Source organism: Netta rufina (genome assembly GCF_964035555.1).
Source record: "Netta rufina genome assembly, chromosome: 28".
Lineage (NCBI taxonomy): Eukaryota > Metazoa > Chordata > Aves > Anseriformes > Anatidae > Netta > Netta rufina.
This window is the reverse complement of record NC_140152.1, coordinates 326036-351910: the sequence shown is the minus strand read 5'-3', so window position 1 is coordinate 351910 and position 25875 is coordinate 326036. Positions and strand designations below refer to the sequence as shown.

At 42.1% G+C, this 25875-nt stretch overlaps 1 protein-coding gene across 5 annotated transcripts in view; it reads left to right on the top strand.

Moving 5' to 3' along the window:
* The window catches only part of RFX2 (regulatory factor X2), a 61142-nt gene that overhangs the window by 25440 nt on the left and 9827 nt on the right, over nucleotides 1-25875 (top strand). For 3 of the 5 annotated variants that reach the window (XR_014619191.1, XM_084302917.1, XM_084302916.1), the window contains exons 1-8: nucleotides 7895-7978; nucleotides 9013-9092; nucleotides 9803-10067; nucleotides 20180-20361; nucleotides 23057-23176; nucleotides 24228-24343; nucleotides 25252-25370; nucleotides 25694-25806. Coding sequence is in view for 4 of the 5 variants with exons in the window: in XM_084302917.1 (XP_084159043.1) it covers nucleotides 7934-7978; nucleotides 9013-9092; nucleotides 9803-10067; nucleotides 20180-20361; nucleotides 23057-23176; nucleotides 24228-24343; nucleotides 25252-25370; nucleotides 25694-25806 (1040 nt within the window). In the remaining variant the exon portion in view is untranslated. Of the gene's footprint in view, nucleotides 1-5083; nucleotides 5197-7888; nucleotides 7979-9012; nucleotides 9093-9802; nucleotides 10068-14867; nucleotides 14943-20179; nucleotides 20362-23056; nucleotides 23177-24227; nucleotides 24344-25251; nucleotides 25371-25693; nucleotides 25807-25875 lie in introns of those variants that run through there. The other 2 variants (XM_084302919.1, XM_084302918.1) reach the window with 2 other exon arrangements.

The following is a 25875-nucleotide window of genomic DNA, read 5'->3' as shown; positions in this document are numbered from 1 at the left end:
GCATGAAGTACTTTCTTCAGTCTTCAAATGTTTGGTTTATCATTGATTCCTGGACTTCAGCGCAGTTATTTTCCTGATGTATTTTTGTGCCCCACATTTAAATTCCAGAAATCCCCTTTGAAAGCTGTTGAGCCCATTTCCAAATGGCAAATAGAGGGTCAGTGGAATTGCCCAGCAAAGGTAATATCCACCAAGGTTTACTGTAAAGCTTAAAAATAAATGGCTGAGAAACCTTGTCCTGGAGGTAGAATTATCAACTATTTTTATTAAAAACAACAACAAACTCATCCAAGATATTTTCCTTTTCCTTAGTAATTCCCAGTATTGCTTTCTGTTTCAAAAATTCTGTCAAAAAAAAAAAAAAAAGATGGAATAAAGGAATTTCAAAAGTTTAAATGAGATCAAAGGATGATAAAATATGCTTTGAAAAGCAAATTCAATTTTTCCCTACCAAAAAATAGTTCATGATATGTTTTTTTACCTTCAAATGAGCAAGTAATTTGGTGAAACAGAAGCAGTTCTAGTGTTTTGAAAGCAACACTAGTATGATTGAACAATTACTCTGGGTTCAAAAAAGGCATTCACTGTTTGCTGGTGTAGGCTATCTCATGTGTTTTACATTTTCACTTTAAAAATTTCAGAATATGTAAATACAAGACCTAAATACCATACATGAATCTTCTCACAAACTGTTTTCAGCCGTGAGAATCAAAGCAGTGTGCCAGTCCCACCCCCAGGAACTTCCTGCCTTATGTAAGGCTGCTCTTACGAAAAATGAAATGAAATGAAATGAAATGAAATGAAATGAAATAAAATAAAATAAAATAAAATAAAATAAAATAAAATAAAATAAAATAAAATAAAATAAAGGGGGTCGATGCACTTCAAATGGTGACATTTGCTTCTAGACTGAGACGCTGAGCACAAAGGCTGGCCCAGGCCAGCATGGACTTGCATCATTTCTTTTTTTAAGTCTCCAAGTGCCTGGGAGGGCTACGATAGCCGTGTGTTTGTGGGTCCAGCTGAATGCGGACCAGAGCACAACAGAAAAATAAACCACATACTTTCTCTGGGGCAGACTCCCTGCACTGGCTCTAATCAGCAGCAGTTAGTAGGCATTTGAGGTCCCAGCATTTAGCGCTGAAATTCTTTTGTTTGAGCATTCAGGAGCCGCTAGTTTATATTAAAGTGTTCCGTGGAAAAATACTTGCAGTTCCTCTGAATCACTGCGTTTTGCCAAGCCCTGGCTCGTGGAGCTCATGGGCTGTGAGTGCCCTGCGGACGCTGCTGTGGGCTCTGCTGCTCGGCCCCTATCCTGCAGCTTTTTTTTTGGGAGTGTGGCTTCCCCACCAGGGCCCTGCCGACCTGCAGGAGGAAGGCATGTGGCAGCCTTTGGATGCTCCCCGCTTCTCAGTGTAAGCTAGAATATGGAACACATTTTGAAATGCTCCCCTTATCTCTGTTTTTCCAGTGTTTTGGAGCTGGCTTAGGCAGGATAGATTAAAAAAGGCAAGGTTATTTACATGAAGGTGGCGAGATTTATGAATGAAACAGTAACAATTGGAGCTTTATCAACCCTCAAGCCTTGCAGCATTACTACTTGTCTTTCTCAAATGTGTTCAGACTTTGACAGCTCTCTGAGACCAGTGCTTGACAAATACCTTACGTAGGGGAGTAGGATCACTTTTTTAGGAGTGGGAAAATTGAAGCATAGGAAAGGGGAAGCATCCTGTTCAAGGTCACAGAGCAAGTTGGTGGCAGACCCAGAAATAGCACCCAGAAGTTATTAGCTTTTTCTGTATTTCCTTTCCTGTCGCTGCTGTTTGCTTGGATACCAAGATAGCTATGTGTAAACAAAAGGTTTCCAGAGCACAGCAGCCTTGCTATCGGCCTGATTCATGCAGTGATGATGCAAGCTGGAATTCAGATGTCTGCAGTGCCTTCTGCAGCAGCGCACTTGGTGCTGCCCGTGACATCACAAGCAGGTTGAGCAACTGGAGTTTTGAACTTGTCTGTACCTGAAATGCAAGCATCTGAATAAGGCCCCGATCCCTGCAGTTGTATTTTTTATGCCAGGTCAGATCCCTTCTGCTGTGTCCCCTAGTAAAAATTACTGAGTTGTCTTCTTGCTCCCTGTGAGGAGCCCTGATGCTGAGAAAGTTGGCTGGGGATGCTCCTCCTCTCTGTGACCCACTGGTGGCTTTGTTTAGTACCGATTTGTTCCTCCATTTGTGCAAACTCACTGGTACCGAGGGGGCTGACAAGCTGTTATGCTGTCAACGGCTATCAGAAGCCATGAGACACCTTTAGTATCCCGGTTGAGCCCTGCAGCTGGGAGAGATATGGCACCCTCCAGCCAGGAGCAGGACACATGCAGTGCTGGACTGAGCCCCTGGGGCTGCTGCTTTGGGGAAGGGATGAGGCTTGCTTCTGAGCCACTGAGTCTCTTCCAGAACACTGTAAAACTTCCTCACCTGTGGGAGGTGAAAAGCAAGGTGGAAGGCCCCAGACTTCCTCCTTGAAAGCTGATGCTGAGCTTGAGTCATGCTCAGCAATACTGGCTGGTGTGCTGGCTCACTTGGTACTGCACGCCCGGGACACAGGTACAGTTGTGTAGCCATGGTTTCTCAGTGCAGGAATCCTGTTTATGTTACCAGTGATTCAGAAGCACAAATTAGTACTAGCAGATCACATACACGTTTCTGTCCCTCCAGCTCTCAGGATGCACAAGATGGCTTAGTGGGAAATGAATTATTCTCTATCCAGGATATTCTACTAATAAGCAAAATAATAAGAAGTCTTGTACGTGTGCTTCAGGGGGCCCGGTACTTTGGTGTCTGTCTACCTTGTCTGGAAGTACCAGCTGCAGGTTTCATTGGGTTCTTTGTGTCTAGCTTTGTTGTCAGCAGTAACAGAGCCTGTCTTTTGTAATTAATCTGACAATAACGTTGGTGATTTATTTTTGCAGCAGACCATTCATATTCTACCCTTTCTGCCTCTCTCTGCTCTCTTTTGATCATGGAGGGAAACCAGAAGACTAAGTTTATCAGCAGAGATGGGTGGGTGGTAATTTCACAATATCAGGAAAGGACACTTGGAAGGGATGCTTACAGCTACACTTTAAGAGACCTTTCTGCAGACCTGAACTGCCAAGATCTGACTCTGTCAGAGCCACTCTCAAATAGGCCATTAAAATATACCTGGCAACTTACCCAGTGTTCTTTTATATCTTCACCATGCTATATTCAAAAACTCGCTATGCTATAGTTTCCATTCACTAAAAACTTAGACCACTGTCTAGTGGAGCCCTGAGTATGAATGATAAAACACAGAGATAAAACACCCTTGTGAATTTATGAGAACAAGCATTACGCTAACCGTTAGCCTCTGGTCTGCTGTGGCTTTATAAACTCGCCTCCAATGGCTCAGCACTGGCCAGTGGCAAATAATTTTAGTAGGCTGCAACAGGCGGGAGGCTATTTCTTTAATTTATGGGAAGGACTATTATTTTTGTGATCCCATGGTGCTATTGCAACAGGGGTCTTTGCATATGAGGCTATTATTTCAAACCCCTGCCCGGTTGGCGATGCGAAGAAGCAGACACTGATGTTCTGGTTGCACGAAGCAGACAAGCAAGTCCCTGAAGGACAGCTTATGTATGGGGCCTGGGGCTTAGCAGGGCTGTGAGCAGGGGCTGCATTTCCTCCCCTTGTTTCTGGGCTGTGGAGTTAATCTGGTGGCTGTACCTGGAGCACTCAAGCTCCTTATCTGCCCTTTCTCCTGGATGTAGAAAGATGTGGAAGAGAAAATTGCTTGCAAGCTGTGGGCTTGGGGTGAAGTCAGGGAAGTAATTGCTTTAATTTCGAATGTGCAGCATGGGAATATGGGGTCATCACTAATTGGAAAAAAATCTTAAAAACTCTTTTGTGAAGAATCTGATTTTTTTCTTTCAATGGCTGAAGGAGAGTAAATGTGTAATGTTTTTGTACCTTCACCTCCCCTCTCCGTTCAATTGCACCACAAAGAGCTATCAGGTAAGCACTGTCCAGAGCATCCCACAGTTTCTCATTTTCTCTTTTTCCTCTTAATTGCACAAAGTTGAGGGAGAAGTTTAAATACTGGAAGGAGGGGGAAAATAAAACTGAAAGGATTTCACACTGTTGCTGTGAGGCTGTGTTGCACACAGCAACAGGTCTGAGAAAGGAGAAATGACACTGCTCAAAATCTGGGTATTTCAGAATCTTATAGTTCGGAAGTGACAGCAGAAACATTCTTGAAATAGTTTTAAACAGCAACTTTCCCAAGAAATTGTGCAAAAAGACTTTTCCACCTTTCCATATCGTATCAAAAACCCAAACCAAAGCACCCATGGCTGCCCTTGGGACGCGGCCCCATGGGGGCTCAGCCCCTCTCTGTGCCTGCAGGGTCCCCCTGTCCCCAGGATGGGGCAGCCGAGTGGCACTGGGATGGGGTAACCGGAGGGTTGGCACCTTAATGGAAGCTGGGGAGGGCGGGGGTGTTTCTTCGTGGGGGTGGTTTGGCGCTTTCAAACAGCACTCAGCCACTGTTCCTTCTATTCATGTTTGATTGCTGGTTGCAATTATACCGCTGAACCCGCCACCCCACTTTCAAACCAAAAGCATTAGCTAAGCCCCAGGCATGTACTTAGTTTCAATAAAAATTCTGCAGTAGTTAAACGTGATAAAGCAGAGGGGGAGAATAAATGTTTTTTAAAATATGTTCTTACTCTTAGAGATTTGTACTTATCCCTTACTATGACACAATATTTTTCCAATGCTACTTTTTTGTTATATTTAGAAGAGCATTTTCTGTTCCTTCCGTCCCCTTTCTGTGGAACAATTGTGCAACTTTCTTTTTTCTTAATATAATAATGCAATAAAATTAGATCCAATACTAAAAAGAGCTCTCTGAGTAGGAAGGTAGCTACCTTCCTTCCTAGCGTTTCCCCTGGATCTTCCACTGGGATTTTGCTCCTTTTAGACACAGGTTCCTTGGGTTCCCGGCAGCGTTGGGCGAGCGGAGCTGTGCTTTCCCTGGCTGATGTTTCTTCTTCTCTCTCCAGCAGTGAGCATGCAGAGTTCAGAGGGTGGATCAGACCCAGCAGCTTCTGTGGCGCTTCACACTTCTGCATCAGCCCAAGCTCCAGTTGTGCAGCCGGTGCCAGCCTCGCAGCAGGTAACGTATGCACAGCTGGTAGCGCTGTTTCCATGGAGAAGAGCCCTGCTATACTGGTAGAAGTATATGAATCAAAGGCTTTATTTGGGAGGAGGGGATTGATAATCCGCTTGTTGAGGCAGTGGTGAGAAAGAGCCTGGAGATTGTGTTGATCGAGGCCATAGGTATTTACCTGGGTTAGCCCTACAAACACGCAAGCTTTAAAACATGAGATTTGTGTTTTCAAATTATCTACCTAAGGAAATGTCTTTGTGCCAGCTTGGTGGTTGCTTCAGTGTAATATCCTGCTGTCCTTATTTGTTGTGTCAGTAAAAGCAGCAGAAAATAAAACTGTCCTTAAAGGCATCTCTAACAAAAAGGCATCAAGCTCAACAGAAGAGAGCGGGGGGGAGTGCTGGGGCAAGAGGTGGGTGGAGGAGCTTCATGCTAGCCTCTTCCTTTGATAGGTGGATCCTGACATTTTAAATTCAAGAGAGGGGGAAAATTCATGATTCATTTACATGAATACAATGCTCTTGGAAGGTCTCCTGGTAGGAGAGAAATGATAGCTTCAACTGATGAATGAAAACTACCTAATGCAAAACAGGAAGTGTTAAGCATAACTGGTTCCCTTTTATGGCATTTGGGGAACTATCAAAAGAACTTTCTGTGGCAGTTAAGGAAGCTGGAAGGATAAAAGGATGGGTGGGTGTAGCCCAGCTACACCCTTCTCCAACTCCCAAGTGAGCAGAAGTAGCTGTCATTGGATCCCGATGGAAGACAACAACTTAAACTTGTGAATTGGTAGGAGCCTTTGGTCCACTGGAACATGGACATCCACATCGTGCCACTCAGCATGTGTTTGGCCAGCCTGCTATCATCTTTAAAGCAGCCTTCCCAGCGTTGATTTCCCTGGGTGTTGTTTCCTGTTTATATTGTAGTGATGATATGTAGCATAAAGTATCTTAGGGATTGTCAGTCTTAGTGTGAATTTGACTGTGACAATGATCAAGAAGGTAAGAAAACCCTTCAGCTTTGGATTATGAAGTTCCCGAAGTTCTGTCCAGCCTTTCCTGGTGCTGTTGTTATGACACAGCGTCCCACATGGAACTCTGTGGATTAAGGAAGATCCAGAGGATCTTGGAAGAGAGCTGAAGAGGAGGAACATCTAGAGAACCTTCCATTCCACCAGCAGAACAAAGAAAATACTAGGAATGAGCTACAGGCAGCGTGACTGGTGCGAGGCTGAAGCCTTTGGTGTTGTTGATCACTGGTCCACCTTTCAGTGTGAGAGAAGGCTGTATGAACAGGATGGCCTCATCTTACAGGTTGGGGATGATTTTTTTTTTTTTCTGATTAGAAGCTAGTAGGAGTAACCAGGCAGGTGGTGATGAATTAAAAAAGTAGCTGAGCTGGGCAGCTGTGCCAAAGGAGAGAGATGTGTCGTTTGGTAAAAGCAATGACAGAGAAAGGATGAAAAGTAGGAGAAAGGAATAATTTTCACTGAGACTTTGATGCAGTTGGCATTGTCAAGACCTGACTTGAAAAAGGGCTTTTAATGCCTCTTTTGGGAAGAAAATAGGCAAAGTGATGGCTGGCATAACTGTATGCGTCCTTAGCACTAGCTCAGCTACAGGATCTCAAAAGTATACAGACTTTCTGAAAGTGAGCCTGGGGACTGTGATTTAGGAGCTGCCTAAAAATCTGGGCAATTGTCATAATCTTGTAATTCTGCTAGAACAGAACTTCTGTCTTGTTACAAAGGACATGTTGGGAGGCTGTCAGAGGTCTAAAAATCATCAGTATATATATGGTAGCCACTAATTGTCAAGGTCTCTTCTAGGATTCATGTGGGATTGTTTTGCAGCTGTTTGTTCTGTTGGCCCAGTCTGCTGGATATTTTTAAAGCTTCAAGCCACAGAGGATGACTGTTTCCTTGGAGAAGGTTCTCATCAGTTTAAAGTGCCCTACAGATACTTGGCTTGAATGTTTCCTTTCTTACTTTCATGCCAGTATCCTAGGCTCTGTTCCCACGGGCCTCACTGAACCATTTATTTCCATCCACTATGTCTCCACATTTGTTTTACTGGATCTGCAAGGTGCTTTGCACTCTTCAAGACTTGTGTGCAGCCTCAAACAGAAAGTCAGGTGTAAGGCAAGGATAGCACAAAGCACATCTGTGCCCTTGGTGGCACTAAAGGGAGATGCAGAACCCCCCAGGCTTCGGTGCTGGTGAAAACCGTAACGGCTGTGGCACCTTGGAGAGTGATTTCATATCACGGGAGACAGACTGTGCTTTGGTATAGCAGGAACAAAAGAAGCATCTTTGCAGCCATAGGAGGAAAATGTGAACGTGTGAGGAGTGGTTCTTGTCTGGCTGCGACTGAACCTCCTGTTGAACTCCTGTTGAATTCCCCCTGTTGAATGTCTCCTGTCAATCAGCTGTTTGCTGTTGCTCTATTATTTTCCATGGAGAAATTCAGAAAATGTGGATCCAGCTCTCTGCTTTTCCGCAGTTCAGGTATCTGAGTTCATGCTGGTGTTGATACAGGTTACGTTGGAGGGATAGGGGGCCATAGGGGCACTAAGGAAGGGGTTCTGCTGCCTTTGGAGTATCTGCAAGCTTTCCATGAAAGTTTGAAAGGGAATACCTGTGTTACAGACTAACTACAAACTGGAAGTAAGCGTGTGTTAATGTATTTTCTTCTTTCAGAGAGTTTTGGTCCAAGCAGCAGGCTCTGCTCCCAAAGGAGCGCAGATGCAGCAAATCTCTGTTCCCAGAGTTCAGCAGGTTCCACAACAGGTAATGTCTCCGCAGTGAGACACCACACAGCCACTCTGGGTCAGCAGGACTGGCTCTCCCTGTCTGCCATGTCCCACACTGAATTTGAAACTGTCAAATATCTCCTAAGAAAAATCCATACTGTTAATTAAACAGCTGTGTGCATCCAGAGACCTGGAGGTCACTGTGAGAGCAGATTTCTCCATCTCTCTCTCTCCTTCTCAGACTGATAATAAAAGAAACTCTCAAGATATTTAAGGTTTGGAAAGAACCTTTACTGTAGTAGGTGTCTTGCATATGTTTGAAGATTTGATGAATGCTTTTAATTGCCATTTAAAAAGCAATAATCCTCAATAAAAATTTTTTAGAGGCAAAGTGTTTGGGATTATTTTTTTAATTACATAAGCAAATATACTACTTGACTACTTGTGGCTTTGTAGGAAGGTTGGGTTGCAGAGAGCCATGCAAATGTTTTTATTTATCTGAACTTTGCCTTTTGCAGCCCTTGTTTCCTAAGAAACCAGGCATATGTGGTGCTGCCTCATGTGGACAGTGAGTCTAATTCTCTTGACTTTTTCCTCTAGCAATTTTTTATTTGGGTACTCAGTTTCAGAAAAACTTGACAAAGGGCAACCACATACCTCCCAGACCAAAAAGAAGGGGCTGGGATGCAGATGGACACTGCCAACTTCCTCTCTAAAGGAAAGGCTGCAGCATGATCTCACCCTGGTTAGTCAACAGAGAACCAGCCCTGAGACATGTGTGCAGAGGAAACCCAGCTCCATTGTTTCCACTGTTCATGGAGCAACTTCTTATTTATTTATTTATTTATTTATTTATTTATTTATTTATTTATTTTAATTTGATCTTTTATGGGACATCCGTTGGGACATACATGTTTTATTTTTAAATTTGTTCATTGTTGGTTTTTTAATTTCTTTTTTTTTTTTTAGAGACAGCCTAAGTGTCAAGGTAAGGTTCAAAGTTAAGGATGTAATATGTAATTTCTCCCCCTGTTCCATATCTGTAACTCAGGCTTATGATGCTTGTTTCAGGTGCAATCTGTGCAGCATGTATATCCATCCCAGGTCCAGTATGTGGAAGGAGGAGAAGCTGTCTATACCAACGGAACCATGTAAGAGTCTTTTGTTCTCTGTTCTGAGCCCATTTCCCCTCCCTGCTGGGTCTGAGCAGTTTGGTCCTTCCTGGCTTCTTCCCCTCCAACACTGCTGCTGGCACTGGCTGCCATTAAAAGGAGGAAGAGAAGGAACTGTTTTATGTGCTGAATTGGGTGTGTGGGTGCCAGACTCTAGCCTTGGTGGAAGTGATGTCCTCATGGAAGAGGTGTTTCAGGGAATTCTGCTCTCCCTAATATGAAACGGTCCTGTGCTTTCCTCTCCCCATCCCACTGTGTGGTGCAGCCTTAAGAACCAAAGCAGAATTTCTATGGGAAGAAAGGGGCTTTGTAAGGCATCCTTTCACCCCCCTTTGTGTCCCTGGTTGGGTCCTGCTGCCTCTGCTGCCTGCTGGGAGGCTCTCAGCCTCTGCATTTAGGTCGAGTGAGATGGCTGCAAAATGACTCCAGGGCTCTGCATGCACTTACACTGCTGGGACAGGCTGTGGCTGCGGGTCTTTGCTTCAGGGCTGTCACAGGATCGACTAATGTCAGAATTGACTTTTATGGCAGAGTTCAATTTCAGTGGTGCAAATTCCACTGACAGCGGAGTCGAGGCCTTTTTTAAAATGTGGTCCAGATTGCAGAAGCCATTGTCCGTTAGATTAGATCTGTAAGCTCCTCGCCATCAGCTTGTGCTCCACGTCCTAACTCTGTTGTTCCGTTGATAGACGAGCTGCCTACTCCTACAACACCGAAGCTCAGATTTACGCCCCCAGCAGTGCAGCTTCCTATTTCGAACCACAGGGAGGTGGAGCTCAGGTGACTACAGCGGCATCCTCTCCTACAGCCATTCCCTCTCACAACATGGTGGGCATCACCATGGACATTGGGGGAAGTCCGATCCTCTCCAGCTCGGGAGCCTATCTCATTCATGGGGGGATGGAAAACACTAGACATTCTCTGTCACATACTTCACGCTCCTCTCCAGCAACGGTATGTAGCTCTGCAGATGTCACAGCTCGGGGCCCGGAATTGTTCCAAGGGAACTGAAAAGCCTTCAGAAAATAAAATCTCCAATCATTAGCACTGTGTATATGTCTGTATAACATGTTATGCAAGTGCAAGCAAGAGAATAGACACTGGTGTACTACAGACGTTTTTCAGGAGGAATTTGGGATGTCTCTTACCAGTGGGCAGAGGCTTGTCAAACTTTCTGAGCAGATCATTCACATGCTGCAATTATGCAGCATGGAGATAACATTTTAACATGGTGATTTTGCTTTTCTTTCCAAGCAGAATGTTTTGGCTTTCCAATTCAAGAGAATTGTCAATATTTACATTTTCTAATACGTATAACATCTGAACATGAAGCTTGGCTTATCCAAAGCAAAGAAATATATAAAAAGATTCTTCATTATGAAGAGACCTGAAAAGTCCATTATTAACCCAGTGAATAATTACTATAGACATGTCAAGCTGATCATTCCAAATGCACAGTGACTGAAAAGCCTTTATATATCACCTACACCATTGTGTATTCTGTCTTTGCCATATATTATAAAAAATGTATTTTATGGATAATACTTATCAAACAGAAATGTTTTAAAGCTCTTATTTTTTTAATCATGTCCTTCTGACTATCAGTCAAGGTGCTGGGTTTAGAAGCACAACTGTATGGGACTCAGAAGGGTAAAAATATTAACCTAAAATAGCCTTTTTGCAGCTAGAAACAATCAGGGCTTCTGTCTGAGAATCTACAGTCTGAGTAGCAACTGCTGCCAAGAATGGGTTGGAACTTGTGTTCTTCTGGGACAGTGTTCACTTTCCTTTCCAGACTGACCTGTGTGTGTATATGCTTGTATACAATATAGGTGTGACTGAGTGTATGCGGCTAGATTTTAAAACAGGAACAGCGCTACTTAGGGAGAAAAATAGGGGCTGTTTGCTACTGACTACTCCTGAAAATCTGGCCAATAAGGCTTACTTTGTTGTCCCATGGAGTTTTAAAGTACAGACTTTAAAGTTTTTGAATCTTTGTGTCTGGAAAGGTTGTCTTTGATCCTGCAGTGAATGTGTTCTGCCTTAGGAAGAAGTAGCTATCTATGGGTAAAGCCCTTAGCTCTGGGTGAAAGAGGAAATGTGTGGCGGGAGCTATAGGAATAAATGTCAGATTCATTTGGATTAGCAGGAGCTCATTTCTTGTGTGAGAATTGTGTGTGTTTTAATTATTCATAGTTAAAAACTAGCATTGGACCTTCCTCTGATTGTGCTCATGCTTGTTATTTTGAAGGAAGTAGCTGCTGATCTTCTCACCTGCGTGGGACTACATCTTGCAAAGCTGCACAACATAACTTTTTTATTATTATTTCCATGGTGACAGGCACGATGTAAAAAGCCCAAGTAGAATATGTGTCAGTAGAAATGTCCCATGAACAGATTTATTTTGTAGCTGTCTATCACATAAAATAAGCCATTCGAGAAAAAAAGAATGTAGGAACTGACTTTTAAGAAAATGCGTCTGAAATAAATTCACTCTGTTGCATGTAGGAATGAACTTTACAAATGACAGTAGCTCTTGTGGAGGGGCTTAAGAGGGTTAAGTAGTGCATGGATGCTTGTCTGGAAGACAGTACAGGGATGTGTCTATCTGTGACTTTCAGTTCTTTCAGCACAGACCAGAGTTGACGGGAGACAGAGCAGAGCTATCAGGAACATTCAGAACCATGATAGCTACTTTGAATTTCACATAATAATGGGTGGACCGGTAGTGGAAAGTGAGGATTATATCAAGTCAATGGGTAGGAACATTATTTTTATTTGCAGTGCCTTGCTTAAACAGAGAATAGGAAAACTTGGTATTGAAGAGGCCAGAGAGGCTACAGTCAAGGCAAAATGTATTTGGGGCAGGATTATGAACTTTAGCAGTGGAGAGAAAGAAGATTACAGCTCATGCAGATGTAAACAAGGAAGAACTGTTTGCATGTGGCCTCAGTCATGTCATGTTGGGGTTGGATATCAAAGTGACCAGCAATGTGAGAGCAGTGATGGAGATGCTGCAAGGAATGGGGAAGCAAGAGGTCTTGGAGGGTGCTGAGCACTTGTGACAGAGCCGACACTGAGACCTCAAAGGGGAGAGCAAGGAATGTTTCTTCAGAGGAGAGTGGGAGCAAGGCAGCACTTCAGAATTAGCAATGGGGTAAGAGCTAGAGCTTCCTCAGGAGGCTGGGGGATGTTTGGTAAAGACTGTATACACACTAAAATAAATCTTAAAAAAAAAAAAAAACAAAAAAAAACCAGCACAACAGCATCGTCCATATCTGCTGGAATAACGATGTTCTGCTCCATCAAATAGGCTGGAACAGGACATCACGCAGCTCCATTCAGGGTCTGTGCTAACAGACCAGTATTAATCTTCATTTAAACTAAGCTTAAGCTAGGCCAAGAGAGGAAATCCTTGAGAACTCCCATAAGTAGGTACTTAGAACTGTCTTCCTTCTGGTCCTTTTGACTCTCAGTAACTTGATCTCTAGCCCAGTGCACTCCAGTTCTTTTCTTGGACAGTTTGTTTGTTTGTTTGTTTGTTTGTTCAGCAGATAGTGAGCAGTAGCTGAGAGTTGTTGCCAATGTGTCCAGCTGTGGCTGGAAAATGAATGAACAAGCTTTAAGTCATCTTGTCTTACGCCTTCTGGATCCCTCTAGGCAGACTCACAACTTCAGTCTGTCCCTGTGTCCTAGGATGGTAGGAAGAGAACAGAGCAGCTCTCCTTTACTGAGTGTTGCTGGACAACATTTCAACAGTGAAATGTTGTCAGTGATTTTGGCTGATACATACCTCAGGAACTTCACAGTCAAGAAATTTAGCACCCTTTCTAGTCAGGCAGCTATTGAAATATTCCTTTGTCAAAAAGCTCACCTTCATGCAGGACAGCTTATGAATTTCCAGTCTTTCCCCTCTAATATTTGTTCCTGCACGTGTAAGGTGTCCATTTGTATTGGACAATAGCAAAATGCCAAAAACACAAGTATTGTTTCTGTGCTTGCATAAGAGGCATTGCTCAATGGGCACTGTGCTGCTCAGCTGTCTCTGCCCCTTCAGAAGAGGAAGGAAGTGGTGTCTCCCTCTGACACCTTGACTCATTTCCTGAAGGCTGCATCAGCAATCAGGCTGTGCTGATGACTTTTGGTTCCTCATGGTACATCATGGTATGCTGAACAGTTTTCTCAAAACCCACTGAAACATAGTCCTGGACTGACCCTTTTTTAGACTCACTGATAAATTCCTGATAGGTGCCACAATGATGCCACTTTGGGGCAGAACCAAGGGATTTCACAGAATCACAGAATATTAGCAATTGGAAGGGACCTTGAAAGATCATCTAGTCCAATTCCCCTGCTGGAGCAGGAACACTTAGATCATGTCACACAGGAACACATCCAGGAAGGTTTTGAATGTCTCCAGAGAAGGAGACCCCACAACCCCTTGGGCAGCCTGTTCCAGTGCTCCATCACCCTCAGCATAAAAAAGTTTTGTCTCATTTTTTTTATGCTGGAGGTGCTTGGGCAGGGTGTTGCCTTCAGACATGGATATTGCAAAAACTGTGTTGGGTTGTTCAATGTTGCTTCAGAAGTTAGATCCAATTTTTTCTGTTCTCTCACTTCTCTGATAGAGCTTGGTTTTGTAAAAGGCTGTTTTTTTCTGTCTTTGTCTTTGCCAAGCTGTAAGTCAGTGCAAACTGGAGTATAGGGAGCTAGCTTGTATGTGAAAGAGGGCATACACTGACAGATGATCATGCAGATGTGATGTTTTGTGCATGCACCTATAGATACGTGCACAACAATGCATGTTAAATGATGACAGATAGTAAACTTGATAGAGATAGCTACTGATTGCAAGTTTTACAGCATGCCACCTTGTCCTGCCTATGCTAACAGGTCACAGGTAATGCAGTTTTGAGAACATACACTGGAAGCAGCAAGAACTTGCAAGAAACTGCCAGTCTTCTATGCCGTAGTTTGCCAGAGATTGCTGAGGGAGGCCCAGGAATAGACAGGACAAGCCAAGAAGGGTCTAAGAGAGGGTCTGAACACAGGGCAGCAGCAAGAGCTGTGTTAGAAGCTAAGTGAGGTTGGAGGAAAGCAAGAGGGCTCTTCAGAGGTCAGAATGCCTCGCTGTTATTCCAGCTGCAGAAGCTCTGAGATCAGTGGAAATGAGCCCAATAGCAGTTCTGCTTGGTAGCAAAGATCTATCCATTCCAGCTTACACATTCCTGGTGTAAACCCTCATGGTGCCTCTGTTTTATTTAGTTGCCTTCAGTTCTTTGCCAAATTTTTAAGAAGTAATAAGAACCAAAGTTAATTCATCCCAGTGTTCCATAAAAGATCTGGGTAAAATGCACCTCCTCTGCAGCAAGTCTGCTTTGACCTGCTGCAACATGTCTGTATGGTGGTGTTTTGGTCCAGGCATGAAGGGGAGAGGAGATGGAAAACTGCTTCTTGTTTATAATGGGCAACACACATAGTGGAAGATCAAAAGTCCCCTAGTCTCACCCTTTCACCCTAACAGGGATTGTTGCTGTGTTGTTAGTTTGCATGCTGTACAATAACGCCTTTTCAGCTTCATCCCATAAGGACTGTGCCTCATCTACTTGCCTCTTTTTCACAAGCCTGTTGATATAAAGCATTAATCATTCAAATATTAATAAAGATAAAATCTTGGCTGTTGCTAACTATCTGATTTCCTTTCTTTTTCTTTTTTCCTTTTTTTTTTTTTTCCCCTGTGCATATTTTCTTTAGCTTGAAATGGCGATTGAAAACCTACAAAAAAATGAAGGGATTACATCACACAAAAGCAGTTTGCTCAACAGCCATGTAAGTTGCAAACAGAATTTACAACCTCTTTCCTGCTTTGGTAGGAGCATTATTTCTAGCCGTTTGGTGTATTCAATAGCAAGAGTCACTCAAAAAAACCTACGATTCAGCTGTGCTGCCCGAAGCAGCCCGTTCCCAAAAAAACAAGAATTTGCAAAAACTGCCATGATGTTAATGTTTATGAGATGCTCTGGATTGTGTTAACTGCCTCTACCCTATGTTTATTTGTTTCTTCTGCCTTGCAATGGAAATTGCTGGCAATTAGATCAACACATCTGAGGAAGTTCTTTCAGTGGAATTTAAAGATGGCTGGAAAATAACTTGCAATTCTACAGCAATAACTTGGAGTGAATCATGACAAATATCCCCTAAATACTGTATACCAAACAGTGAATGCCTTTATTGCCTCTTTCTGTGCCTCAGGAAGACCATTACTGTTACAATGCTATTTGCTAGACCTTTCTAAACCCATTTGCTAGACCTCTCTTTTCTTACTATGCCAACAATTTCCCTGCTTTGTGTGAAGTTGCCACTATTCTACTGGGCCTAATCAGGGACTTCTGCATCGTGGTTTATGGCTCCCACGCAGTAATGCTTAACGGTGAGCACATGCTTGTGTCAGATTTAAAGGGTCTAATTCAAATCCTATTGAAGTCATTGGATTTGCCTTTTCTTCATTGTGTTTTGGATTAGGCTGAAGCATGTTCTGCTCCGATAACTCACAATGCACAAAGTGGTACTTCCTTATTCTAACAAATTTCCTTATGCTATATATCCTTATGATAACAATTATGTTATCGTTCTTGGGTATGTTTGTCCTAGAGAAATAACCCTAGAGAAATAACCTGAGAAAATTAAAGGAACATTGAACCTAATGGTCTGATTATCTTAAGCTGATGCCAAACTTCAGGCCTGGGCTCCTGGATGAGTTTGATCCTTATTTCCAAGTTCTGGAAATCAAAGGTTTCTCATTGTAGCTGGGGAAATATAAAACTGCAGCACCAGGCTTTTAGTTCCTGTTCTGAGCATACATGCGCATACTTCCCTTCCTAGGCTGTGGCTGTGCTCATGCACCTGTGCTGTGCCCCTGAGTGCCACACAGATTTGGCTACAGGTAGCATCGTTTTGCAGATTTTTCTTGTTCATCACATTGCAGAGAAGGGCAGAGCAGAACAGGACGGGGCAGGTAGCGGTATGGTATTGAGGGAGGTTTAAAAAAAAGGAAAAGGACAAAGGAAAGAAAATGAAGACAGAAAACAGATTTTGTCTGACCACAGGCTAGGCAGGCTGGAGTTGGGGCCAGATCCAGCCTCCTATCAGATCTACACCACCTTTGTCCTGCAGGGTAGAAGTAAAGAACATAAGGTCTCTCTGCCCAGGTCACTGCTTAGAGTTTGGTGTAAGGCCTAAGTGCCCTTACAAATTCTAAAGCAAAGAAGCTACTTCACAGGTGTGTGGCTATGGAGCAGAATTTTCCATCAAGTGTTCTGCCCTTCATTTTAAACTTCACATTTTGTTAATCTGTGAATTCTTAGCATAATAGTTTATTTTGTTGCCATCAGCAGATGTTTCATGTCAGGAATCTTAGTTTAAAAAAATTAAAAAGGGAAAGTAAAGGTATTTCAGTCAAAAGTGATTTTTTTTACATAACACTGTTATACAAAGTCCATGGTAAAAGGAGCCACTCTTAATAATTTAGCCTCAAAAACTCTGAGAGGTTATTTAAATGCACTTAAATATCAGATTTAGAAGCCAAAGCCATTGTTAATACCCTAGTGACACACGATGTTTTTAATGAAATTATGTCAATCTATTACTGTTACTGGAAAAGCTCTACTTACAAGTGTACTCCAGAGGCGCTGGGTCAGAGGATTGGTTCTTCACCAATTATGAGCTTGCAGATGATGCAAAGAAATTGAAGGAAGGTGACTGCAGTTTTCACAGGAGTGCCTAAACTAGGCACATGGAGAAGTGAGTGGATGCACTGGAGTACCTGCTTGGGGCCCTGGGTATCCTTAGCATTCACAGGAGGAGGAGGAAAATGATTTTTTTCCACACCGCTTGTGAAAATAATAAATGAATGAACACATCTTTGGGCTCTTAGGCAGGAAGGGGCAAGTACTACCAATGCAGTTTCTCCCCTGACTTTAGTGAGGCAAGGATATTATCCCCAAATGGCGTCTAGGTGGAAACACCTGAAAGGAGACTGGACAGCAGAGGAGGAAGAGCCTGCAGAGGGAATGATTGTCCCTCGGCAGGGGGAGGAATAGGCTGCCCCTGCGTGGGGCAGGAAGGAGGTGAGCATGGCAGCTCCAGCTCACCTGCCAGGGTGGCTTGGGCTCAGCGCTCAGCGACCTGTTCAAAAGGCAGTGACCGGTGGTGGTGGGTCTAGAAAAGAGACATTTCAGACAAATGATTGGTTTTGAGGAACTTCAGTTGCAGAAGGGGGAGAGGGAGAAAAAAGGAGGTGAGGGTCAGGGTCCAGACCAAGCCAGATGGCAGGGGGACTTCCCAGCCCCAGGTGAAGCCCCCCGCACATGCACCACAAGCGTGTGTCTTCATTGCTATGTTGGGTTTCACAGAAGTATCTGTAACAAAACCTCTCAAAACCTGGGCCTTCTTCCTTTCTCCGGCAGCCCTCTGTATCCCTTCTTCCACCCTTCAAGAGCCCTCCTCGGATCAAGGTTTTTTTTTAAAGATTTGGTTTTTTAAATCAAAACAGACACTCAGTAGAAATAAAGACTAAGTAAAAATAAAATGGAAATGTTCCCCTGCAGTGCTTATAACACAAACAAAGCAGCATACAGCTGCATAGTGATTTTATTGGAACCTGATCGTAATATAAACAGAAACTTTCAAGTATCTTGTCATTGTCACAACCAAGCAAAATTCAAAAAGTAAACAGAACAAGGAATACAAATGGGAAGAATATTTAATGTTCTCATTTTAAGTGCCCAGTATGTTATTATTAATGCAGGAAGAGCAAAAATCATGTTTTGAAAATTATTTATATTCTGACAGATTTCTTTTTTAATTCCTTTTGTGCATTTCAAAATAAAATTCCAATTCAATAGCAAGAGTTGGTATTGTCAAGCTCTGTAATGTTTAAAGGAATTTTAAAAGACACTTGCAGAAAAAAAGAATGCTGGAAGATGAAGGGAATATTCTAGGATTAGAGTAAAAATGTCCAGGATCAAATTTAAATGAGAGGGCTTAATCTATATCTGAATTTCCCATAGTAACATGCAATATATTTTTAAGGCTTGGAATTAGAACAAGTTTAGAAGAGTAGAAATTATCTTCCATAGGAAAGTAAAACAAATGGTTAAAAACAATGAACCTTCTTAATCATTAATTTTTTAAACACAGGGGATGGGCCAAAACAAGCATGGATGTAGACTAATTAAAAACAGAGCTCCTGCTGGTCTTTTATGTAATGAACACTGGGGTTTGCTTTTGTTAGAGGCAGCTTAATGGATGGGTCCATTGGAGCCCCAGGGTGGAGCTCCGGAGTGACCTTTCAGGGGCACTCAGCAATGCTTCTTCCTGCAGACAGGAGCATGAAGGGACACCATATGAGCAAACGCCACCTCTTACGGATATGGCCTTTGGATTTCAGAAAGCTATCCGGCTGTGAATTGCAGCCCCTAGGGGATGTATGACTGGAGGAAGGTGGGAAGGGGATGTGCAGCTTGGTGAGAAGCAGGACGGGGGCAGCAACCAAGAGGTTTTTCTTCCTCCAGCTCTGGGGGCTCCAGGGCCCGCCACAAATGATGGACATGGTCATTGCAACTGCAGCACACTTTGCATCAAAGCCAAACCATGAACAAAATAGTTTTAACTGTATGTCTTTGAATTCAGCTCCTTTGACATAGCAGAAGTTTAAATTTGAGTATGTGAATGACAAATACACAGAACGTCTGTCCGTGGGTGCTGATAGCTTAGAGCTCAAAAGGATTTGTATGAGAGCAAAGTTGGATGTGAACTACAGAAACTGAAAATAACTCATCTGAGTGAGGTGTCAGAGATGCCATTGCATGTTACGGGTTGTATTTTCACAGATTTATTGATATAAAACTCAAGGTATATAGTGGTGAATTGGGACCCTAAAGTTTCACCAAGGGAAAATTAATAGAACAAAGCCAGATATTGCAGTATGAGTGGGAAGGATTTAAGCACAGGCCAACTTTTACATCCATGTATATGGTTAAATGCCACTGATTTCTAGACCAATTTCTGAGTTTATGCTTAGCTACAATATATGCTTGAATTATTTGTTGAAAGGAGATGATGCAGACAATATTTTGACATCCATAATCTGACTTTATCTTGCCACTAATCTGGTGTGAATACAGCTGCATCCGTTGGAGCTACACCTCCTGTACATGCACGCATGTGTAGAGGTCTGCATGTAGAGAGGTCTTAAAAATGTTAATCCCAAACATCCTTGACAGTGAAAGGACTCCTACCAAAGCTATTGATTTTAATCCATTTGTAAATCTAGTTCCTTCAAAAATTCACTTAATATTAACACTTGTGTTATTGATACTGAAAGTGTTGTTTAGCCAATTAAAGGAGATTGGGTTTTTGTCTTTTTGTATTTTAATTCCTGTGCTGCCATTTTGTGCCTGACCTGCTCATTCAGATTGTCTGGATATAAATAATTTATATCTAATTGCAAACTTTAATCAACAGAAGTGTCAGAGGAAGTTCAGACAATAATTTTGTTAAAAATAATAAGTAGGATCCCCTCAGATTGTCAAATTTCATTTGTTAACCATTTATTGGTAGAGGAACAGCTGCAAATATGCCAATCTTCAAATTAATAAAACCTTTGCAGCATATTTGTTTCTCCTAAAATTTATTCATCCTAGGTAGTATTTTAAAATCTTCATTCCTGGAAAACATGAGTTCTTACAGATTTATTTTTGCCCCACATGAGTTAATCCAAGTGCAAGATGGACACTGCGATGGCAGGCAGATTTTTGTGCTAGTGCAAAATCTGATAACATTTCGTTTGGGTTATTAGCTTTGGTCAGTGTCCTTTTACTCTTTTAAAAATGTAGCTGGCATAAATATCACTGATATGAATGAACTACAGTCTTAAGTTCTCTTGAACTCCTGATGTCAGATACGTGCTCCTGACATTAAGCATCCATGTTGTTTTATGTAGCCTGTTCTGGCCCTCTTTAGACTTTCTCATATTCTTTCTTTCTTTATGTCTTCCATGCCTAAAGCTCCAGTGGTTATTGGACAACTATGAGACAGCGGAAGGCGTTAGCCTTCCCAGGAGCTCTCTGTACAACCACTACCTGCGGCACTGCCAGGAGCACAAACTGGACCCGGTGAATGCCGCTTCCTTCGGAAAACTCATCCGTTCGGTGTTCATGGGGCTGAGGACTCGCCGCCTGGGAACCAGGTTGGTATGGAGTGGTGAACAGGGAAGCAGCTTTCTTCCCCTTTCCTGCTGCTTGTGCCATTACTTCTGAAAGAGCCGGGAAGCAGCGTTGCTCCAGGGACCCCAGTCAAGTCCATTGTTATCTTGCAGTGTTTTAAACGCTGTCCTGCAGGCAGTGGATGAGCTGGAGATATTCTCAATGTGCTTCTGGTAGCAAGGTGCAAGCAGGCAAGGGATGCTGGCTGGGTTGTCAGAAGTGAGGAGTGGCAAGCTCCTGAACTCAGCTGCACCTTGCCTTCCCCTACCGTGTATGTGGCTGCCAGAGCGCTGTACTGCTCCCTGTAGAAGGGGTTAATTAAAAGCATACATTTAATACAGCTGCTAATTTCAGGAGCTGTGGTTTGCTTTCAATAACAGAACCTGTGGCCTCACATTTTGCAGAAAAAAAATCATTGCACTGATCTTGCATAATCTGCAATTTCTCTCATATCCACTGAAAATCTACCAAGCGTAATTTCACAGGCACAGGTCTTTCTTCTGAGATGTATAGAAATTACCAAGCGTTGTGTTGTGGAAAAAAAAAAAAAAAAAAAAAAAAAAAAGCTATTCTAAAGCACAGAAGTAATTTCTGTGTCCTGTGAAGCAAAACTACTTTCTGAACGTGAATCAGCAGCATGAGAAGTTTGACAATAAAGTTAATTTCAGACATGTTCTGGGGCTCTGGTGACAACACATTGTCCAGTCACACATCTGAATTTGATCTAACCCCATTTCCAAAGGAGTCTAAGAATATTTTATTTGAACCCAGGCTGCTTCTCATTCCATTACTGTCTCACAAAGATGAAGTCCCTCTTGATCATGATTGCAACTGTCAGCTGCAGAGCCCAGTGTTCTGCTGCAGGGCAGCGGTTCCTCCCAGGAAAGTTCTCTGTCACAAGTGGGAAGAGAACCTGTGTCCAAAACCATGATGCAGACAAAGTGTGCAGTCATCCCAGCACAGATTTAGATAGCTTATTTCTGAAATTCACAAAGCAGCAGGCTGAATCTTGTGACAACTGTTGGTTTTAAACATCAAAGTTCCATATAGCGTTACAAAAAAAGGAAAACTTAAGAAAGTATACTTGCTGCAAAGGCATGTGTCCTTCAAGGGAACATCCAAAGTATATGCACAGCCCGTACAGCTGACTCTGCATTTTATCCCAGCTTCTAATTTTACAAAGTAGCTAATACACTAGAGAAACAGTGATTGCTCTGATTGTATAACTTTTTATAATAAAATTCAAGCCTGAATGACTAGGCTTTCAGGAGGAGAACAAAACCAGATGTGTCTGGAGCATTCCACAGCTTGAATGGGGAGGTAACAGTCATGGGAAGAGCAGGGGAAACTTTGAATTTCTGTAGATGGGTTCAAGTATAAGAGCTCTGAAGTAATTTCTTCAGAGGAGTAAAATTCTTTAGACCTATCAAGGAAGGAAAAATTAAAAGTCCCAACAGCTGCCCTAGAATCCTGCAACTTCTGTTTTGTGACCTAAAAGATTATTGAACTTGGAAACAAAAATAGTCAGAAAGTGGAGTTTCTGACCAGCAGCATTCTGGTATTTCAGAATTTATTTCACTGAAAGATAGAATAAAAGATTGGAATGAAAAACACTCTGTGGAAATTGCAGGGCGTTTTAGTTCAGCTTATGATAATGCTGCTTACTTTAGTATCATTCTATATTGTTATAAATTATCTAGTAGTGCCTATTTTGTTTTGTTTTTGTAAGGCAACTGATGGCCAGTTCTTAGAATTTTAAACTTATTTTTATATCTATCTCCTGTGGCATAAATATTAGGCGTTTATTATATTTTACTCTTTTTGTAAAATTTTGGACCATGGCATCCCGAAGTCCATCACTAAATGGTTTTGGTTAACCTTGAAAAGTTGTTGATAAACAACAACAACAAAAACACTTAAAATTCAAAATGTGGATGCTTGAAAGGGTACGATACACCTCCATAAATATGGAAACAGCTGTCCACCATTGTGGACTTGAAAAATTCTATTTTGTTGGGAAACTTTGATTTGACACATCTGTCTGATGTGATGGATGGAAAGAATTTCTCCCGAGGAATGCAGCTTTAAGGACCAGCAATGGAAAAAGAAGTGTAGCCACTTTCGCTTACAAAAAGCTTCCAGTTTTTTACAAAACTGCAAAAACGAGCAACTATCAAGACAAAAGCAGATCAAAGCTTCTTGCCATTGCTGCAAAAGTGCATGCAACAGAGAGATGGCTTTCCTATTATAGTTGACCATTCGGTCAGGCTTGTTTTTCATCCAACTCTAGATAAGATGGAAGTTTTGTTTTTATATGAAAGCAAGTTCTTAAACTCTAATCAAAGGGCAAAGTGTCCCTTGAGGTCTCTGTCATTCTGTTTAATAATACTTTGTATTGTAACACTTGTCAGTCCTTCTCTAGTTACCATTGGTTACTTGGAACAAACTTTGCCAGATTTTAAGTGTGGATGTCACTGAACTTTGCGACATGTTCTTCTAAATTTCATGGGGTGATGGCATTCATTAGTTCAGCCATTGAAGCAACGCTTGGCAGCAAACAAACGTGCACTGTAAGAAGTGTGTGTATTGTCAAAACAAGCCCAAGAGTAAATTGCAGGGCTGTGGTGTTGCTCCCATTGACCTGCTGGCACTGAGCAATTTCAACGCTGATACTTGCAGGGGAAACTCCAAATATCATTATTATGGGATCCGTCTGAAGCCAGAGTCTCCACTGAACCGCTTGCAGGAGGACACACAGTACATGGCCATGAGGCAGCAGCCCATCCACCAGAAGCAGAGGTAGGAGCTCCTGGCCCCTTGGGGCTGGGTGTGCTTGGTGTTAGAGGGAGCACATTGGGATGGGGAAAATCCGAGTGCTGCTGAAGTGCCAGAGCCCATAGCTGAGTTGTTAAAAAGGTACTGGCCAGTCTGAGTACTGGAAGGGTCAAAGGGAAATTCTGGCTTGCCAAACTGCATTTATCTGCCTGTTCTATTTGCCAGTGGCTTGAATTCAGCCTGCTGCTGCAGAGACTACTATGGTATGTACTGCTTTTCACTGCATCCCCGTGACTCAGTAGTTTAAGACTTCAGCTCTGGAGTTATTTGTTCCTCATCAGAGGAAAGGACATGTGGCTTGTGTTGGTTTATTTTATTTTATCTTATTTTATCTTATTTTATCTTATTTTATCTTATTTTATTTTATTTTATTTTATTTTATTTTATTTTATTTTATTTTATTTTATTTTATTTTATTTTATTTTATTTTATTTTATTTTATTTTATTATTTTTTGGTGTAGCAGTGCAAGTTAGACAGGTAGTCTTGTGTCTGAGCAACCTTGAATAAAAACACAACGTGCGAAGGAATTTGGAACCGTCTCCTGGAAGTGCTGACACTTCTGGTTCTTGCTGAAGTGAAGAAGGAGCAGAAGAATTCATTTCTTCAGTTCCTAAACAGAAAGCAAATCTAAAATCAGCTCCAGAGTGTGTACTTTGGCACCCACTCCAGCTCTGCTTCTCATTTTCTTTTTTTCTTTTTTTTTTTTCTTTTTTTTTTTTTTCTGTCACCTTGGGTAAACTTCTTAACCCTTTTAATCCTCTCCCAGGGAGAACTTTGCAAAAGGAGGTTCTCATTCTCAGTCTTGAGCTGGTAATATAAATGATCTGCCCTCAAAATGTTGGCCTTGACTGTAACCTCATGTATTACATGATAAGTGCATATAACTTCTTAAATATGCACTCTACAGCATCATGACTTTGTAGGTGTCCCTGTCTTTTACAGTATGACTGTGAAAGTAGCGTGTATGTGTTTGCTTGTGCCTGTGTAAATACAAAGGCATGCTCTAAATGCAGGTACAGACCAGTGCAGAAGATGGATGGCATGGCAGAAACTGGATCCAACAGCAACCTGCACACTACGCCGGAACAGTCGGTTGCTGCTCAAAGTCAGCATCATCAGCAGTTCATAGGTGAGGAGACTGCTTTGCTGGATTCAGTGTCTCATGTCTGGGGTTATAATCCTAAAAGGAAGGAAGGCCTTTCCCAGGACCCCCTGGCTGCCCTGTGTTTCTTCTTTTTCTAAAAAATCTACAGTAGTCTAATATGCTCTTATAATGTCATGTTTGCTGTGTTTGTTTGCTAACTCCTGTACCCACAGGAAGCCTTCTTCCTTGAGCCATCGGGTCTGTCAGTTCCCTCCAAAAATGTATTCAGAGCAATTTATTTTTTAAATAAATTAGATGGAAGGAGTAGAGATATCTAAGCCATGAGTCCTGAAGAGCTTTGTTAAAGCAGGCAGGTAGGGAAAGCAGAACAATTCTGTTGATCTCCCCACCAGGAGAGCAGGCTGCAATGTTCATTTGACTACAGAAGATCCATACCAGGCCTCTGCTTGGGAAACAAGTTCTGCTTGTGGTTTTGCTGGTCATGGATCTACATGTTTCCATAATCTCCAGTAGAGATACAAAATCTCCAGTTCTAAGCGTTATCTGAAATAAAAGCACTCCTGATATATCAGCTGTCCAGTTGTATTGTCCATTGTACTCCCAAATTTCCAAAGAATCTTTTTCAGGCTTTGGAGAAAATATAATGGGAAGCACATTAGATTAGGACAATGTATTCTTGTTTCTTTTATTACAAAGAGAAAGAAACCATTCTCCTTTCCACGCTGAATATATGGACTGCAGTTGTTTACTTTTTGCCCATTGTAATGGTATGAACCAGTGAAGTACTAGAATATCAGTCTCATTTCACCAGTTTCATCAGCAGATGAAACATGAAAGACAGCCACCAGTGACAGCAGTATCTTGTACTTGACTGTAGTCCTGCGTAACTGAGTGCACTTCATTTTGGACATCTTTCCCATCTTTTTCCCCAGATGTAACCCATGTCTTTCCTGAGTTCCCAGCCCCTGATCTAGGCAACGTCCTCTTACAAGAAGGGGTCACCATGAATGACGTGAAGACTCTGCAGCTTCTTTACAGGCGCCACTGTGAGGTGATTACTTTGAATATTTTTAATTGATTTATTAAATTATATGGGACATTATTCATGTGCTCTTCTCACATCCTGCTGTCAGAAAAAGCTCGAACATCACAAGGAATGTGTGATTTTTTAGGTATTGCAACTCAGATATTGCACTTAATGTTGTTTCTTCATTCTGTGACCTGTTTTGTGTTACGTTGATTATTAAAACAATGCACTTCCAGTTGTTTTTCTTGTAAATTATTTAATCTAAATGACAGAACATGAAATTTATGCTGACACTATGTGACAAGATGCTAACAGAACAGCTAATGAGATGTGTTCTTTGTTGTTAGGCAACTTTGGATGTTGTAATGAACCTTCAGTTTCATTACATTGAGAAACTGTGGCAATCCTTCTGGAGTCCTAAAACACCATCTAGTGATAGCTCTACTGCCCTGCCATCCAGGTACTTTGATTATTTCTGAATGATGCACTTTTTGTGATATTTTATCTTTTAAAAATGCATGAAGTGTTT